General features: G+C 51.1%; 4 protein-coding genes across 4 annotated transcripts; 1 reads left to right on the top strand and 3 right to left on the bottom strand.

Annotated features, from left to right (window-relative positions):
• Window positions 1-37: 37 nt before the first annotated feature.
• Window positions 38-1,668, bottom strand: CC1G_00332 (endopeptidase). Its single transcript, XM_001837144.2, has 6 exons — window positions 1,379-1,668; window positions 1,271-1,326; window positions 1,192-1,214; window positions 891-1,136; window positions 282-838; window positions 38-226 (listed from the first exon to the last, which is right to left on the bottom strand). Exons 1-6 carry the CDS (start codon window positions 1,653-1,655, stop codon window positions 150-152), a joined length of 1,236 nt encoding a protein of 411 aa, XP_001837196.1. The 5' UTR covers window positions 1,656-1,668; the 3' UTR covers window positions 38-149.
• A 378-nt stretch (window positions 1,669-2,046) lies between these two features.
• Window positions 2,047-13,136, bottom strand: CC1G_00331 (atypical/PIKK/TRRAP protein kinase; the record flags this gene model as incomplete). Its single annotated transcript, XM_001837143.2, has 17 exons — window positions 2,047-2,329; window positions 2,387-2,560; window positions 2,615-2,944; window positions 3,000-3,086; window positions 3,140-3,377; window positions 3,427-3,629; window positions 3,681-3,881; window positions 4,088-4,552; window positions 4,606-6,422; window positions 6,481-7,600; window positions 7,649-9,647; window positions 9,698-10,788; window positions 10,841-11,823; window positions 12,118-12,426; window positions 12,571-12,601; window positions 12,748-12,876; window positions 12,936-13,136. The coding sequence occupies 17 exons, from the start codon at window positions 13,134-13,136 to the stop codon at window positions 2,207-2,209; spliced, it is 9,501 nt and encodes a 3,166-aa protein (XP_001837195.2). The 3' UTR covers window positions 2,047-2,206.
• A 578-nt stretch (window positions 13,137-13,714) lies between these two features.
• CC1G_00330 (DUF1716 domain-containing protein) lies at window positions 13,715-15,699 on the top strand (the record flags this gene model as incomplete). The annotated part of the gene is made up of 9 exons (XM_001837142.2): window positions 13,715-14,049; window positions 14,097-14,104; window positions 14,155-14,414; window positions 14,471-14,577; window positions 14,628-14,880; window positions 14,926-15,019; window positions 15,073-15,296; window positions 15,344-15,492; window positions 15,552-15,699. The coding sequence occupies 9 exons, from the start codon at window positions 13,715-13,717 to the stop codon at window positions 15,697-15,699; spliced, it is 1,578 nt and encodes a 525-aa protein (XP_001837194.2).
• Window positions 15,700-16,370: 671 nt separating this feature from the next.
• Window positions 16,371-18,199, bottom strand: CC1G_00329 (kDa Trp-Asp repeats containing protein; the record flags this gene model as incomplete). The annotated part of the gene is made up of 5 exons (XM_001837141.2): window positions 16,371-16,625; window positions 16,676-16,856; window positions 16,906-17,184; window positions 17,235-17,834; window positions 17,885-18,199. 5 exons carry the CDS (start codon window positions 18,197-18,199, stop codon window positions 16,441-16,443), a joined length of 1,560 nt encoding a protein of 519 aa, XP_001837193.1. The 3' UTR covers window positions 16,371-16,440.
• Window positions 18,200-18,302: the final 103 nt, after the last annotated feature.

The following is an 18,302-nucleotide window of genomic DNA, read 5'->3' as shown; positions in this document are numbered from 1 at the left end:
GTCCAGGTTTGTCACTCGATCGTCACACATGGGGCTTGGCAAAATGACAGCATTTGAAACATTATTTCAAGAACGCGTCAGAACAATAACTACACAACATGGGGCCTATGGTACAGAATAAACAGTGGGAATCGCCGGAAGTCCAAAGCTCAAGCAACAGGGGCGAAACCGACCGCATCGTTGCCGAGGTCGTATACAGTGTAATACTTCCTCAAGAAGACATCACCTAAACGTTATGCATTAGCTTTCGAAAGGTTTCCGGCGTGTTCGGGAATACTTACCAACAATCCAAAGTGAGTCGCCACCTGGCATATTGATATCCATACCAGTGAAGGCAGAAATACAGGTGCCCTGCACGTTGAGAATGTAATCACTTCCCTTCAAAGGATATGGCTTGCCACCAAACTGGAAGGTGAGGTCAGGAAGTGACGGGACCTTGTTGCAGTCCACTTGGTACTGGCCATTCCAGGACTTGCGGGCACCGATCTGAGTGTTGAGCATTTCCGCCATATCGGTGGGCAGCGCAATGAGAGAAGTGCCAGTGTCAATGGCAGCACCGGTGTGCTCGAGCTCAAGTTCGTCGTCACCGAAAGAGATCTTCTCGAGTTCAACCTCCCAATAGGCTTTACGGCGAACAGGAACGTAATGAAGTTTGCCAGTGTATGCCTCATGATCGATGCCACCGAAAGTAGCCTCACCACCGTCCTCTTCCGATGATCCAATGCGGAAGGCGAACACAGGTGAGTCGATCAACTTCTGGTTGATCATGTTGTAGAACGGAGGCACAATTCGGTTGACCGAAATGGTGTCATAAGCGAGACCAAGGATTCCATCAAACCTAGAACAGGATGAGCTAGGAAATCATCAAAGGGAGAGCTATCCACGCTTACTTTCCGAATGCAAAGGCGAGTCCGGGCTCCTTCAGGGCCTCAGCAAAGTCCTGGCCCTTGATGGTGAGGTCACCGATGCCGAGGGTATCCTGGGAAACAAAGCCCTCCATGGAGCCGGATCCATACTGGATAGAGAACTCGGTGCCATTCGCCTTGTATGTAGTTGACTGCGAGGAATCATATTTGGTGTGCAGGAAACAGGCGATGGAGGTGCATTTGATGCTGGGAACCCAAAGGTTGCTCGAGCTATTACAATGCCTTCTCAGTACCTCTGGCGTGATGACGGGAAGACAGCACCCACCCAGTATCGAGAATGACTTTGAACTACATAGAAACCGCTGTTGAGTGTGCAGTCCGAGGGTGACCAGGATCATACTTACGGTCTGGGGAGGAGTACCGAGGGTAATCTCAGTGTAGTACTGCGCATTCATGAAATCTATGGTTTGGTGAGTTCGGCGACGGACAAAGGCGGGCGGACCATGACGCACTGGTGAGGGGAACCTTGTGGCCGTTCTTCAGGTCGTCCTGCGTCCAGAAGAGCTGCTCGCCATCGCGAGAGTCCGGGCGGGCAACGCGTCGTGCTGCGCCACCTGCACCCATTAGGGGCAATTGAACTGAGGCAGAGGAGCCATATTTCTGAGAGAGATAGGCGACCTCAAAGTCAGGGTTGCTAGCGGTGGGGGCGACCTTGTGAAGCTTGAGCTTGTGGACGCGAGCGGCGACGGTAAAGGGTAGAAGGGAGAGGACGATGGGAGTAAGAAGCATGGCGACAAGCGATGGGGAAAGCCAAAGAGTCCTGTGCCAGCCAACAGCGACTGCGCCCTTTTAAGGTAACAACAACATGACATCACATGATGATGTCCAAAACGGCATCCCCGCTTCCCGAGCAGAGCACTTCAAACTCAACCATTGGCTTCTCAATTTCTAAAGCCTATAGTCATTTTCAGGACTACTTCTCCAACAGACCATAGGCTAGGAAACTATCTGGACTGCATCTGGGACGAGGTCGATGGTTATTCCGGAATGACATCACCGTCGCGGGGGCCCCCAGTCGAAGGACGCAATGCATGGACTGTGGTGTCCATCTGTAAACCAGGTTTGGAGCCAGGCCGCACCTTGGCCGAAGTCTAGGTACTGGCCTACAATTATAGGCACATCAAGGAGAAAAATGCGATTGCTTTATATAACTATTACACGAGCTAGTAGCCTACAGGACGAAAGATAATACAAAGAATTTGGCAACTGATAATGTTACAGAGCGATGACGGTGATAGCGAGACAGTCCAAGAAAGCAAGACAAGAATGCATGAAAGGGTTTAGAACCATGGTTGATACAGCTCTCCCATTTTTGCCAACGAGATCGGGTTGGTAGCGGTAGAGATCTGGTTAATCACTGTCTGGTATACAACGTTGTTGGGGACGACGTTGGGTTGCTGTGACTGTGTACGGAACAAATGAGCCTCGAGGGTGTCTTGGGAAAACAGGAAGTGACCCACGTTTTCTCTCTCAAGTTTGCACGCCATGGCTTCCGCCTTCTTGACGACATTGTCCATGTTCGCAATCATGCTCTGGCGGAAGATTTGATCGATATTGAAAGGCTTGCCCCTCATTCCCATCCAGGCGCCCACTTCATCTCTACTGAACAAGCAGAGGTGATACTCGAGGTCGAACTGAGAGGCAAAGAATTAGAACAAATGCAAGGCAGATGCTGGCAATCAACATACTTCTGGCTCTGTCAGTGCCTGTCCGACGGACATAATACCAGTCGCAAGGATTCCATCTGTGAACACGGGTCCAACGAAGTGCTGCAGATTGGGAGTGAATCGGAAGGGAACGGTATCCGTGGTAGCAAAGACAGGAAGATGCGTCGCAAGACCCGGGAGCAAGTCTGTCATGGCAATCAGGCCGGTAGCACGCGAAACTTGATAACGACTTGGGTTTCGACTCGAAATCGAGAAAACATATGTCATGAAACTGCAAGTCGCCAGCTGAAGAGTGAACTGTTTGCGCATCCGCCACAACTCCACGGGCCCGTCCATGGTGCGAACCATGTACTAGAGGGCGCGGGTCAGAGTTTGGCTATCGGCTGGGCTATTATGGCTGACTCACGTTGCTAATGACGGTGTCGGGCACCATCTTAGAGGCGATTTCATCGAAAATATCCTTCTTGAGAGTGATGTACTCCGTTTTTGATAGCTGAAAGCATAATTGAGACATTGAAAGTAGTCGCAAGCTGACTGCCAACTTACAATCTTGTTGGGCACCATTTGCCACTGACGTAGGACCTGTTTGACCTTCTCACCGGAGTAAAGGATAGGCATCTCCTTTGCAATACCTTTCTCTTCGCAGTGAAGGTCGTAGATGTCCCCGAAGGATATATACGAAGAGTCGGTCTGGAACAGCCTGACTGCGGGACTCAAAGACACAACAGCGGGTAGATGGAAAGCCAGGTTTCGCCTTCGGCTCTCTTTCTTACGCACGAGGGTACTATAAAGGTGTCAACACTGAACGGCCACCGGAACAGGAGACGACTAACCAATTCAAGGTCCTCAGTAATTGAATCACCCGTTCTTCGCGACGCCACTGACGATGGCATGGAAGTTGCACGATGAAGGACGTCTTGGAGTGGTCGTTGCCAATGAGTGTAAAGCGTTTCCAATAGGCGCCGTTGGAGCGAACGGTTTCGAATTTTGGGGCAAACTTCTGAATTCGAACAAACGATTGGTTCGAGTCCTTGTCCTGAAACACAGATCAACATCCGGCTACCCTTGACTCTACACGCCCACGAACCTCGGTGTATTGCCCTGGTACTTCGATCTCATCCACTTTGCTGTATTGGAACTCCGTCAAGTAGTGGCTCAGGAGAGCGAGGGGTTGGTGTTGCGGTCTAGCATCCAGGGTCTTTTCGAATCTATCCCTCCATTGCCGAAGTCGCTGCATGTATTGGCTGTAATCCGGTTTGCTGGTAATGAAATCTTCTTCGTAGTCCTTCTACAAAGTCGTTCAGTGAACGCACAGAGGTGGAGACCAGATGCACTTGCCCGTATGAAGTTGGGCATATTCACTGCCATGCGAGACAACATCGCGACAGTATTAGGTGTCAGTTGCCCATCATCTTCCTGCGCATTGGCGCGAAGGACGTAGTTCTTTCAATCAAGTGAGAAATAGGGCTTCGGAAAGTCGCGCAGGTATCTCACCTGGATTGCATCCTGCATCAACATGCATACATTCCTGTAAACTTCTTCCTCCGGCTGCGGCTTGAATTTGTGTTGAATTTGGTCCACAACGGTCTCCAAGCTGAGGATGAGGAGGGGGAAAGCGGTTTTCAGAATTTGGAGAATCTCATCGACATATTCCCAGGCGGCGCGAGTGGCCTCGCTTCCTCCGACAGCGGGAGGTGCAGGCGATGCTCGGGGTTGAGGCGGGTTCTGAGGTTGTGCTTGGGGCTGAGCCGGTGTTGAAATGGCCGGTGTCTGAGCAGGAGGGGGGTTGCCCTCTGTGGACGGAGTCCCAGTTCCATCGGCCATCGCAACGTCTCCGCTGGCATCCACGCTTGCACGACGAGAAGCCTCCAATGCCTGCTGTTGCGCAGCCTTCGCCGCGATAGCCTTTTTGACGACCTGGAGCTCTTCGCGAGTCGTCCGGAGGTGGTAAAAGATACCCTAAATGGTTTTTGAGCAATCAATAGGTCAGTAAGTAGCGATCAAGGTCTTACCTGAGGGAAATGTTTGGCGAGGTTGAGCAAAATATATCGCGCGGGCTTGTTCTCCTTGTGCGACAGCGAGACGCAGAGTTGTGGAACAAGCGCGATCCAGTACCAGAATGCGGCGTCTCCCTTGTAGCCATCGAAGCTTCGACCGATGATCAAAGCGTCGTTGTCGAGACTGAGGAGATAGAGTACGCGCATCAGGAGTGGCCGACTCTTCCCACACTTGTACAATCCCGCTGCCTGGAGGTAGCAGCTAACGGCGCTCGCTGCTAGCGTGAGATCGGCGGGGTTTTCCTTGAATCGCTGGTCGTTATAACGGCCCCATTCAGCCCAGACCTTTGCTTGTGTCATATCCAACTGAACAGCCTGACCAAAAGCAGCGCTGGCCTCGTCGAGTCTCCCGAGTCTTGCGTAGAACATGCCCTTCAAGGTATGGAACTCTGCTTTTTGGGCCGCTGTGAAGAACATGAGGTTCGTGTTGTTGATGACTTCTAAGCCGATCTGTAGGTCGCTGGGCTTCTGATAATGACATCGAGCCTGCTCCCTGAGCTTCAAGAAGGCCTCCGATATTTCGATGTTGGGAAGGGTATAGATCTTGTTGAGATAGGTGAAGCAGACGTCCAACAATCCATGTTTTCGAGCGACATGAGCGAAACGGTTGATGATCCAAGCAGTCTCGTGGTAGCCTCGGTAACCGTAGGTGTTGGTGTTCTGGTTTCCACCGGGGGCGGATTGAGCAAGGTTTTCGATCAGAGGGACGTATGCCAAATTTATAGAATGGAAGACGTTTTGCCTCCAAGCGACCAGATCGCTCCAGATATTGATGTCATCGTACACGTTTGGTAGACGTTCGCGCCAGGCCTGAAGGACCATCTTCAACTCCGAAGACTTCTTTTCTAGATTCTGGGCGTTGGTTTGAGAGAGAGAGCCAAAGATTTGCACAGCTTCTTGAAGCTCGACGAACTGCTGGAAATGCTGCAGGAGTGGGATGTGCGCGACGGAAAAATGTTGCGGTAGGCCGACCCACTTCCGAAGGGAAAGCTGCATCGCGTCTTCCAGGAACCGCGTAAAGTCGACGTTTTTGTCGATAGCTGCTGGCTGTTTCAGTAGCGCAATGAAAGCTTCGAATACCCTTCTCCTTGGGGTGGCAACGTCGGGTAACTGGGCGATCTGCTCGTCCAGCTCTTCCTTGTGGCCTGCCCACTCCAACGTGCGCCAAGCGCTCTCAAGCATCAACTCCTGATTCCCTTCGCTCTTCGCAAAGTCATATAGAATGTCCCAATGCTGTAGTTTTTCTGTTGCCAGCACCCAATGATCCTCCCATAGGCAGTACTCGAGTTCGTTGAAGGGGAGGTTGCCCGCCTTGACCTTGGTTTGCGCCGCTTCGTATACACTGGACGCCTGCTCCCACATCCCTACTTGTTCGAAGGCCAAACCGACATTTGTGTCTGGTATGACAGACCGTCGGCGCCACAGACCGTAGAACATATCCTCTTCCGCGAGCTCAGCGTAAATTTCCGCAAGTGAGTCATAGACATAGTCTCGAAGGGCGGGGTCGTCATCTTTGAGATAATCCAGAGCGTCGCCTAAGATCTCGAGGCCGATGTGCCAGCACCCAAAGGTTTTGGCAAGGTATTTGACGAGATGGGGAGGGAGGGTCATTGGAGGTGAGCAACGATGGATGCCAGCTAGTAAGGATTGAACCACGTTGGGGCGCAAGGACGATTGCTTGATGTGATAGTCCTTGCTCAAGAGGTTGATCATGTGGTTTGTGATATCGGCTTGCTCCCTGCGCGAGAGAGACGACCATACCGCAGGGAACACTAACAAGGATTATCATTTCAACGAGAACAAACGATGGGCGGACAATGAAGGACGTACCAGATACCCATGTGTCATGTGCAACTTGAGGGTCGAGGAAGAGGAGTCGCTGCATGGGACGGACGATGTTTTGTACCAGCGGACGTTGAATTTGCTGCGTCGTGTTCGCTGACAACCGTCGATCGTAGGCCGAGGAATGCTGCAGATCAACTGCCCCCAGAATCAGATGCAATGCAAGGTAAATCCAATTGTGATCAGCGAGGGCTTCCCAGTTCTGCACGCCAAGGACGTAAGTCAGTCGATTGAAGACTGATCTAGACACGCTAACGTCAAGAAGGTCCATGAACCTTTCGCGTAGAGCTGTATCCCTTGCCCGGCAACCAATGAGGAACGAATTTTCCAGGCGGGTTGTAAGGTCGCTTCGTCGAAGAGCTGGTTCAGTGTACACATCATAGATGAGTTCGAGATATGAGGTGAATAAAGGCTCTCCTCGGCCTTCGAAGTGTGCCATCTTTTGGAGAAGGCTCGCCTTTTCCTTCGCCGTCGGGTACGGATCCTGTCGGTTCATTGCCCAGGTCCGCGAAAGTTCGAGGATGTATTTGCACAGGGGGATACTCTTCGATTTCTCGATAAGGATGACGAGTGCGGTTAGGAGCCAGCGGCGTTGCTCTCCGAGGAATGTGACATTGTTGCGGGAAATGTCGAGGATGGCGGTGATGAGGCGGACATTGCTGTCAAACGCTGGGGTGTTTGGAGTGGAGTGGATATGGTCCTTTGCGAGCTTGCTCAATAGCTTCATGAGAGGAGTTGAGAGAGTGTTCAACCTTTCAGGGGTGACGGAGATGACGGATTTGAGCATGAGGAGAGACCCCCGCAAACTCGGCGAATTGAGGAGGTTCTCCCCAAGGGCATCATGAATATATTGATGGAATGCCGCATGCTCTGTGTCGCCTGCACTGGGAGCAGCTTCAGGAAGGGGGAATAGCGTAACCAGCTTGTCAAAAATGGGATACAAGGCGTCTTGCAGATTGGCGTCATCATAAAGCAACCCTTTCTGAACGAGTTTTTCGAGGAGAACGGCATTGCTCAGATACCACGAATCGGGCTGTTCCTTGGAGACAACATGGAGTACTTTAGCAGCAGACAACGCTTGTAGCAGAGTAGCATCGCTGAGTTCAGTCTGATGGGAAGGTGAGCAAGGTCCGAAATTACGCAGGATAGCACTTACCTGCTCCAGAGCCCTGGAAAAGAATCGCAGTCCAACTGTGACGTCCGTCCAGCCGCTTGGACCGACAATATTTTGCAACAAACCCAGCGCTCGGGAGACATAAATACCTCTGGTGGGCTGGTCATGGGCAATAGTCGCAAGGCGCATGAGATAGCTGACCATATTCTCCCGAAGGGAAAGGGGGGTCCGCCATATGCCACCTTTATTCTCACCCGCATCTTGCGCCTGTCGAGCTGCTTGCTCCTCCCAATTAAACACAGTCTGGAGGATGTCCAGGGAGAGGTGTCGTGATTCCGTAGTTGAGGATGGTGACATGCCGAGTTTGTTTAGGGAGTTGGTCATGTGGGGTACGAATAACGAGCGAACGGGGTAGAATAGGTCGGGTTGCTTGACGATGAGGTGGTAGATGGCGAATGCTTGGCCGGCACCTTCCTCAGTCAAGAGGCGTCGAGTTGCTTTCGCCCACTGAGGGAACTCGGGATCATCGCCATCCGACTTTGGCAAGGACGGCGCAAGAATGGAGAGGGCTTCGTATCGGACCGAAGCACGACCTTCAGAGTGTGGCAAACGCAAAAGGTCCGTCCAGGCTCGAAGGACAAATTTAGGGGGGCTTGGGAAAACCGAAAAGAATCGCGCCAGGAGGAGGAAGGCCATTTGCCGGATGAGAACGTCATCGTTGTTTTGTATAGGAGCCCAAGCGCAGCGGATGATGTCTTTTTTCACATCGTCGAGTAAGTCAGAGTAATACTGCACCAGGACTGTCGTGAGGTTGAGAATTTCAATCTTGAAGTACTCCTCGGACCCCAAGAATGCGTCATTCTCTGTGATCGGTGACCAAATGATGCGGTGAAGTTGAGAGATGAAGTCGAGGTTGATAAGTCGGTCGCTTGTAGGTGATCGGTTTGCCTGGACTAAGAGTGTTGGAGTCACCACGTAGCGGATAAAGTAGCCCTTCGTGTCCAGGGGCACCGACGAGTCGTTGAACCAGGTAAGGAATCGCATGAGGACATTGCGCCGGAAGATGATGTCCTCGCTGAGAGCGACATGTTGGTAGAGGAAGGTGGTGGTCTTGACCGTGTCAATTTCGAGATTGCGGCTGTAGATGGCGATCAGCTCGAAGAGCAAGTCAATTCGAGGAGTCTGTTTCATGGCTTTAATGAAGGAAGATTGGATGATTGAATGCCAATAGGTGATTTCCGCTTTGTCGTTTCCGTCATTTGGCGTCAAACCCAATGACCTCCACACGGCTACCAACTGGTCGGTGACATAAGCGTGCTGGGAGAGGAATGTTGGTTCGAGTGTGATGAGGTCGTCTATTATTTCCAGAATTGCTCTCATCTGGTTCTGGTCCGCGCCGCCAGACAATCTGGGAGCAAGGATAGGCGTCCTTGACACCAACTCCCGCTCCAGGTTTGGGGAAACTTTCGCCTGCAGGGCGCTTCGGAAAGTGCGAACCGTACGCGGTAGCTGGAGATTCCGTACCAAGAAGTCGATGCCCTCTACTGGATAGCGGTCCAAATATTTCGCCAGGGGTTCTGAGAACGGGTTGACGGTTGAGAAGTGCATTTGTGTTTCAGTTTGAATAATAAGGTTGACGAGAGGGTCGAGGAAAACGTTGGCGGCACTCGGTAATAGGTGGAAGATGTTGGCAAGGCGGACTAGTTTCGGGACGCCTTCGGTTTCGGAGAATGGTAACCGCGCTGTGGCTTGGAGAGACTGGGGGTCTGCCACCACCCTGAAGTGCTCCAAAAGTTTGTGACCAATCTCGACTTTGAAATAATTGTTTAGAAGAGAAAGGACCCGGGCAAGCCCTTCCAGGCCAGACACTGTCAGCCTTTTCGGGTCGGCGAGATTCATAAGGATTGGACGCAATCCAGACTGAAGGAGCTCTTTCGGCAGGCGGTTTTGGTGGGCGAGGACCATTCGCAAGCCGGTATGCGCAGCCTCCTTTACCTCAGCGGACGGTGAATAGAGCGATTTGAAGTACACACTCGTGACACTATACAATTGATTAGAGGGTGAATGAGATCGAAGGGAGACGCGACATACCGTTGGCGGGTATGTGGGATCTTTCCGAAGAAGTCTGTTATTGGCATGGCTGCAGTGAGGAGTTTGATGCAGGATTCCCGAAGCTTCAAGATTTCGAGTGCACTCGATCGTGTCGTTCTCGGACCAACGAGCTGCACATCTTCAGCATCCGCCAGCGCCAGCGCCTCATGCAAAAGCCGAAGCAGTTCTTCGCTTGCGTCAATCACCTGAGGCTCGAGCTTCAGGCAGTACCGCATAGATTCCATGATCCCGATCTGCTTAAGGAACGGCAACGCGCGGAGGGGTTTGGTGTATACGCCAGCAAGCATCCGTTCACGGTGAGGTAAGAAGAGTTCTCCTGGAGTGCGACCCGACAATGTGACCATGTAGTTGATGCATCGTTGGGCGGCATCGCGGATGATTCTGTTCGAACTCTGGAATTCTGGGAAGAACATGCCAGCGAGGTGGACGATCTTGTTGCGAGCATGAGCTGCACCGTCGCCTGTGAAGTCCAGACTAGAGTTGCTGAGTCGCAGCACGTCGAGGAGTGTTTCAATAACATCTTCAACATCGCGGGGAAGGTCGTATGGAAGGTCCTTCAAGGCGTGCATGAGGTTTCGAACGAGTTCGATTTCCCGATCGGATACCCATTTCTGGGCAACAACGGGCGCGTTGAGCATGAGCTTGATTCCGTTGCAACCAGCGGCTTTGCGGATCCATGATTCGTCAAGGCAGAGCCCTGTGAACCGGTTGGCAAGGGAATGAAGGAGGGGGAAGATGCCTTGAAGCCCAATGTTGGGGCGGGTCCGCATCTCTATGAGATCGTTGATGAGGATGGCCACTACCTCTTTCGCTCGCTCGCATTGCGCCGGTTGCTCTCGTGCGAGTCCGTGAGGAATTGCCTCCAAGAAGCTGTTGAGTACTGGACTTGGAGTGGGCCTCGCCCCGACTTCGCGAGACTGGTTGCGGCGGATCTCATTCTCGAAAACCGTCGAGGCGAGCTTTCGCAAATAGCTCTCAGCTTCATTCTGGATGGTAGGAATGTAAATGCTGTCGAATATTCCTTCAACCGTCCGGACAAAGAAGTCCTCGACGTTGCGTCCCTTGATACCCTACCAGACAAGGTTAATCAATAGACAATGGAAAAGATGATGAATGCAGTACCTCGTACAGAAATAACGATGCACAGTTCTCTAGGAAGCTGTAGGCATGCATCTGGTCCGCCGGTGGCGATTTGGCCAAGGTGGTAATAGCTAGTTTGCAGATGGGTCCCAAAAGGATCTTCTCCTCATTGCCGTTGAACGAGATCACCATTTTCGCCGGCTCCGATGGGTGATGGTAGATCAAGGCGGGCTCCTTGAATAGAAGGCGGCGGTTCCTTCCACCAAGCTTCCCGAGAATGCGAATGGTCGTGTGTGCGAGGTGGTGACTTTGTGGTGCCGGCTTCAAGTGGCTGAAAAGAGCCTCCATCAATTCCCGGAGGACGACGCTCAAAGTCGGATCCAGAAAGTCTGGAGTCAAGTTGTCGATGCACAATTCCAAAGTTCTAAGGCCTTGGGAAGCAAGCTCGAAGCCCCCGCGCAAGGCAAGAGCAAGAGGTTGCATGAGGTAGGATAGATGGGGAAGTAGGTGGGTGAGTCGTAGTGGAACAGTGAGACAGAGTTCGACGATCATGTCCCTTGTTTGACCCTCCGAAGCGAGTAGTTGCCGGTTCAAACTCTCCAGCAACTCCGGGAGGAGGGGTAGAACTGCGCTGTAAAGTAATTCGAACCGGCCGCCACCTACGCCTATCGCTCGGAAGAGAGCACGAAGGAGGTAGAAGTAATGTGTTGGTTTCGAAGCCTTTGCTGCCAAAGGGAAGCAGTCCATCAGCAACTTTGGTAGGTGGGAGGCGAGGATGGATTCGTTGGTATGTGGGTATGTGGTGACTGCATTGAACGCCATCTTGAACAATCGGATGGTGGCCGCCGCAGTAATGTCGTCGTATTCCCCCAGTAATGGAAGGCGTCCAACAAGGTATTTGAGAACGATGCCCAAGAGGATAGAGGTAGTCGACTCCCGATTGAACAAGAACTGGCAGACGGTGAGGAGGACGATCCGCTTCTGCGCATGCTCGAAAAAGAAGCCCATCTTATGGGTCCAAACCTCTTGGAATACGTGCAAGTTGAGTTCGAGGAGCGTATGGCCGAACCAGTCGATGACATCGTTCTGCTCATTGACCCGAGGATCGGCGTCATACAAGGACATGCACCGGACGCATCCCTCGAACAAACGAAAGACCAATTTCCCATCGGGTACCGGAGCATCGCACTTCTTCATGCAGACAATGGTGACCCGCAAACCGTGTAACAGGGCGCGGTAGAGTTGTCTACATTCTGTGCGAAGGACAAGGAGCCATCTTGGAAGCTGGACAGGTGTGGACGTAGAGATGGGCCACGCACCTAGCATCACATCCTCTGGCTTCTCCAATGCATACAAAGCACCACCGACAGGTCTTGACTTTTCGATGAATAATGTATCGACCGTCACCTCCTGGCTGCCAGACCGTATTCGTTCCAGTGCCTGGCTCACGTCTGCCTGGACCGTGCATAAGCCTTCAAGTCGTTCCAGGCAGGTTTCGAGCATGGAGGATAACAACTTGGCGGCTGTCTGGGGCACCTCCTTCGCTACTATGGCGTCAGTGAGGCCAAAGATAACTTTAGCAAAGAGGATGTGGAGGTTGAAGCCCAATGAGGTGTTGAAGAGGAGCGCTGAGTATACGTGAACAATGCGGACGATTTGCGGGAAGGTGAGGTCGCTTTTGACGTTGTGGATTAAGTCTGCAACCGCAGAATACACCATTGGCCTATTCATTTCTAAGTTGGGGAAGGGCTCCAGAAGACAGACACACGCACCTGAGAGAATCTTTGCTGGCCAGACCGGTTCCTAGAAGAACCTTCTCGTCAAGTAGCTTGTCGATGTGGCCAAGTAAAGCCCGTCTATGGGGTGTGGCGAGAAGATGGCGGAACACGACCATGAGTTCCTGGCAGTCGCTTTAGATAGGCGAATATTGTTAAGGAAAGTATACACACCTTTCGTAGCGTATTTCCATTGGAAGGACAATCTTGCAAGATTCTTAGGGCACTGGACACCAACGTTTCTCCGTAGGAAGCTTCAGTTTCATTCAGGTAGCGCATCACAAAGGCGAGATACGAAAGCATCTAAACCCAGCGTCAGGAAATATGCTCTATCTGTCCACCTCGAGTTGAGAGTTGCGTACCTTGATTTGCGCTTGAATAAGGTCGTTGTAGATGGTCGGATTTTTGATTGTCGGTGCCATCCCTGCCCAAATTCCGCCCATCGCCTCGAAGTCGGTTCGTGCCTTGTGTTGGGCGCTTGATTCTTGGGCAAGCATTTCAAATGCCGGTGCAATGGTGCCTTGTATAGAGGGGGATACCATAGCGCGTTGAACTTGGGACATGATAATCATAATCATTCCCATTTCCCCGAGAACCTTCAAACTGCGTGTCGCAGGTAGAATGGTGTTGGGATCGAGTTGTGTCGAGTCTTCCGAAAGATATTCTTCGACCATTCCTTTGATGTTGGCGAATGACTCTTGAAATAAAGCGATAAAGTCGGCGAGGCCTTGTTCTGTTACGATTCTATAGGACCGAACTACGTCGACCATGGTTTTGCAGGCTGTGGCGCCGTTCTCTTCATTGTCTTGACGAACTATGGCAATCATGCATTGGAAGACGGAAGGCATGTGCGGTCGAATGGCCTCCCCACTCGGTATTCTGTTGAGGATGTCGAGAAGTAGTCGCCTGAACTGGTATTCCGTTGTGTCTCGTTGGAATGAGGGTTGTCCAGAACGAAGTAGGTCAATGAGGGTCGGGACTAGGTAGGGGAGGACTCGACCAAATTCAGAGTCCCTTGTTGTGTCAATTAGCTCCTTTATCTCCAAAGCGACAGCATGTTTAGTTTTGAGATCTATAGACTCTTGAGAATTACTACTTTTGACGCCCAGAAAGTGGTCGCGTACCGGTATTAGGGTCAGCAATGCGTGCAACTCTGTTTTCAAAGTCAGAGGAGCCCGAGGAAGGACCAGCCTCTGAGGCGGTATTAGTGGACATTTCGCTCGCCCAAAGAGCAGAGAGAATTCTCCAGGGTAGCGGCAGGTGTGTCTGCGGTCTGGTTAAGGATGAAGCCAAGGATGCAACTCCCATTTCGAGGGGCGAGGGGCACGTGACTCATTTCCACGGTCCTTTTTCGGTAATTCCGCCTCAGCTTGTGAGCGCGACGACCAAGTTTGGCGCTCGAGTTGAACACATTCCATATCCCAAGTGCCAACTGCTGGGCGAACGTGATGAACGTCGACGAGATATTCAAGGCAAGTAACTATCATTCAGATTCTTCAACGTGTTCTTGATCCTGTCCCAAGGTCCCAAGGTTCGCCTCTTCTGCAAATAAAAGGAAGCTTCCAGACAATCCAACTCCAGAATTGCTCAAGAAATTAAGGGTAGAAGCCCCTGCATCCACAACTGTCCAAGACGTCTCTGAAGCACCTCAGAAGCGACGCGTTACAGTTGAAGATGCTCCAGACGAGGATGGAGAGGACGCCTTCGACTTTGCCCCTGGGGGTGACGCCGACTACTTCATGGAAGAAGACGACGAAGGTCGTTTCTTTGGTGGAGGCCTCACCTCTGAACAAAAGGAAATCCTCAACATTTTTGACAAGGCCGGTGATAGCGCTGAGCCAGTGTGTATCTCACTTGACTGCAACTTCCAAGTTATGTGTACTCATTCCCGTCTCAGGAAGACCCTCTTTCGCTACCGGCCATCCGACGATCCCTCCTCCGACTTGAACGGGCGATTAACAAGAATCAAGACCAGCGTTCGAAATATCCTGACGACCCAACCAAGTATGTGTTCCCTCAAATACATGGCCCGGCTTGACTTACACCCCGTCAAGGTTCATCGACTCGGAAGCCGATCTCGACAGTGCCATCAAAGCACTCCTTCCACTGTCGCAAGCCCCAGCGTTAGCTTACAAGGAACTCGTACGCTCTGGAACTATCGCGCAGCTTGTCGGGCTATTCACCCACGAGAACGTCGATATTGTAATAGACGTGGTCGAATTGCTTTACGAACTAACTGATGACGACGTGACGGACGAATCTGACGAAGAGTCAGAGACGGCGCTGAAGGAACTCATTGAGTCATTGGTACGTCCTCAAACCCTCGTACATGACGTGATCTAATATAAGTAGGTTGATCTCTCAGTGTTGGATCTTCTGGTGGAAAACCTACCTCGCCTTAATGAAGCAGAAGAGTCTGACAGACAAGGAGTCTTCCACATCCTCGGTACCTCACATTCTACAATGTTTCCAGGCCTTTCGACTGACGTGCCCCTTCAGGTGTATTCGAGAACATCCTTGGTTTCAACCCCGACTTGGCGACAACACTTGTGGAGAAAACAAAATTGTTACCTTGGTTGTTGAATCGAATTCAAGGCAAGACACACGATGAAAACCGAGGTTACTCGGCCGAAATTCTGTCAATTCTGCTTCAGAACAGTACACCGAATCGGCTAGCATTTGGCAGGGAGGATGGAGTGGAAACTGTTTTGAAGCTACTCTCGGTATGTACTATTCTTTCTTGCGACGATATTCGCTAATTCCTCTTTAGCACTACAGACGTCGGGAACCAGCAGATGCAGATGAAACCGAATACATGGAGAATCTGTTCGTTACATTATGTTCCGCTCTGGCAGAACCTTCAATAAAGCAACTATTCCTCGAGGCTGAAGGGCACGACCTTATGGTTCTTATGATGAAGTACGCAGTTCACCCTCCAACACGAATTGACCATTTGATGTTCACCAGTTCCTCTATAGAGAAAAGTTGCAGTCTAGGTCCCGAGCAATCAAAGCCCTCGACCATGCAATGTCAGGTCCCCGAGGGGTTCACGTCTGCAACGCTTTTGTCGATGCTCTCGGTTTGAAGACCCTTTTCGCTGCGTTCATGGGCAAGGTGGGTGGATAGTCGACGGAAAAGGTGTTGTGCTCAAAAGAAGCAACAGGCCTCGAAGAAAGGGAAGAGTACAGCCGCCCTTCCCGATTCAGAAGACGTCAACCACATGTTGGGCATCATATCGTCTCTTCTTTCTAATCTGGAATCCGAATCTATAAATCGAATCCGACTATTAGCCAAGTTCGTAGAAAACAACTACGAAAAGGTCGACAAACTTCTCGACATTCGTGAAGCCGCGCGGTCGCGACTGTCGCAAACAGACAAGGATATTGCCCAGGAAAAGGAGGTGCGAACGATGCCAACCGCGGAATGCTCGCTGCTCACTTCATCTTTATGGAACAGGAACTAGATGAAGACGATGACATCCTCGCGGACGAAGATGTCATATATCTCAGGCGTTTGGATGGCGGCCTTTTCACGCTGAAGATGGTGGACTATATTTTGGCTTGGATTGTGATGGAAGATGACGGGGTATGGTTTACGTCCCAGCTTCAAGCATATAATGCTTATCGCCTCTGTAGATCCAAGCACACGTCGTCCGGATGCTTAGCCGCAAGAATCAATCACTCGGAGATATTGTGGCCACTTTGCGAATCTTCCACGACAATGTTGACGAGGTCCCACCGGACGTAGACGATTCTGGGTACATGCCTTCTCAGAAGGAAATCCTTGAAAACCTCATAAAAGCACTATCACCTGCATCAAATCAACAATGAACAGTGGGCGATACAATGGTAACGGTACCGTAGGTAGCTATGCAGCCCTTGCCGAATCGACAGGTTCTGGATTGCCTAAGGCAGATGTCAGGATCATGCTGATAGCACCCTTGGCCTTGAGAAGCTCCTTCTGAAATCGTAGTTCCATTGCCAACTTCTTCCTTAACCTCAGGAATAGTGAGTCGATCAAGGGAGATTGGCCAATAACCGGTCGGTACATGTCTGCCAAATACGACTTAGCGGGATAACATAGCAGTACAATATCCACTCACCGAGCACTATGCCAGCCACATAACAAACAGTATTTCCAAACCGCGGATCGGCGACATGTTTTATCAAAAGTTGCAGCACAGGTTCCAAAAGAACATCGTCTCGCCCTGCTAATGCAACCTTGAGGCCGTCCCGGTGAATCAATTCCTGGATAAGAGAGAACACTGTTGCTGGCGGGACATTCTGGAAAGCTGTTAAACACTGGGCGGGTACAAAACGCGGAGAACCGTACTTTTCGTAGAACAGAATCCAAAGCCGCAGAGTACTTGAAGTTTTTAAGGTACTTGTCATAGTTTTTCAGGCGCTTCTGTCGACGACTCTCGCTCACACGGAGTTCATCAACATCCTTCAACGCCTTTGATTTCGCTTTGCTCTTAGTAACGCCTTCGCCGAGGTACATCAAGTCAAGAGATTCAGGACCGAATGTGGCAATTTCCTTGCCCTTTTTCTGTCTTCTTCGAATGGACAGCGTTCCATCCGACATCCCACCAACGATGTGAGAATCGTCCGGCTATGAAATGTTAGCAACAAAACTACTGCTCCTGAGATTCAGGTGCTTACCGAAATGGCTAGACAAAGTAATGGCGCGGGGTACCGCATGGTGTGCACAACCCTATAGTCCGAGACGTCGTACACCTTGAGCATGTGGTCCAGACTTCCGCTGAGCAGGCGGTTAGCAGAAGGATTGAGGGCGAGAGCTGTTACGGTTTTCTGATGGTTTGACATGGCCTTTATACACCGGCCTCCAGCAACCAAGTCCCATACTCGAAGAATAGGGCCTGCAGAAGAAACAGCGACAGTACCAGAAGGGAACATGAGCACTTGTTCTACCGGTGCCTTGAGGTTGGCTGTGATGCTTTCCCCCATTACCATCTCGGACTGTCCTGTCCGCGAATCAAAAAGTCGAGCTGTGCCATCATATGAACCGGTAAGGATAAGATGTGGGTTGGACGTTGAGACCTGTCCTGTGCGAACATAGTCGGTATGTTCGTCGAACGTCGAAATTGCCGTTTGTGAAGTGAGGTCCCAGAACTTGACAGTGTTGTCATCTGAACATGAGAGGACGCGGGTGGATTCAAGAGGGGAGAATTTAGTGACATGAACGGGCTGCTTGTGCGAGTCCAGCGTGCGGAGGATAGCTCTTGAGTTGATGTCGAATATCTAGGCGATATGAGTTTGGAAATTATACCTGGTTAAGACGCAGCGCATACCTGAATGAGGCCGCTATCATCACCTGCAACCACCAGTTTCCCATCCGCACGAATGTTTCCACTTCTCGCAACGTCCTTGAAACGAGAAATAGTTTTTGTGATTTTCTGGGTTCTGGGCGCGTAAATTTGAACTCTGGTGGCGGCGGTCACGGCATATCGATGTGGTTTCGAGGGAGAGAAATGTATGGAGGTGATTGGAGCATATTCCTTGACAAAGACTGGGTGTTTAAATTGGCGCCAATGCCTGGATTCTGGAGAGTGCTTGGATGCGGCTGGTTTAAGATGTTTCTTGACGGCGACTGGCTGATAGTCCATGGTTTTGTGGAAAAGGGAAATATGCCAAGTGAACGAGTGATCTTGCTTGTCGGTGATAGCCGATAAGACTGATCTGATCAGCGACAAAACAGTTTTCTACTTT

The sequence above is a fragment of the Coprinopsis cinerea genome (assembly GCF_000182895.1).
Source record: "Coprinopsis cinerea okayama7#130 chromosome 5 map unlocalized cont3.5, whole genome shotgun sequence".
In the NCBI taxonomy this organism is placed as follows: Eukaryota; Fungi; Basidiomycota; class Agaricomycetes; order Agaricales; family Psathyrellaceae; genus Coprinopsis; species Coprinopsis cinerea.
This window is presented reverse-complemented; position numbering and strand designations above follow the sequence as displayed.

Coding starts and splice junctions, on each gene's coding strand:
- CC1G_00332 (XM_001837144.2), bottom strand. CDS start 1,655: ATGCTTCTTACTCCCATCGTCCTCTCCCTTCTACCCTTTACCGTCGCC. Junction 1,215..1,270: donor TCGGTACTCCTCCCCAGACC/GTAAGTATGATC, acceptor GTTTCTATGTAG/TTCAAAGTCATTCTCGATAC. Junction 839..890: donor CTCGCCTTTGCATTCGGAAA/GTAAGCGTGGAT, acceptor ATCCTGTTCTAG/GTTTGATGGAATCCTTGGTC.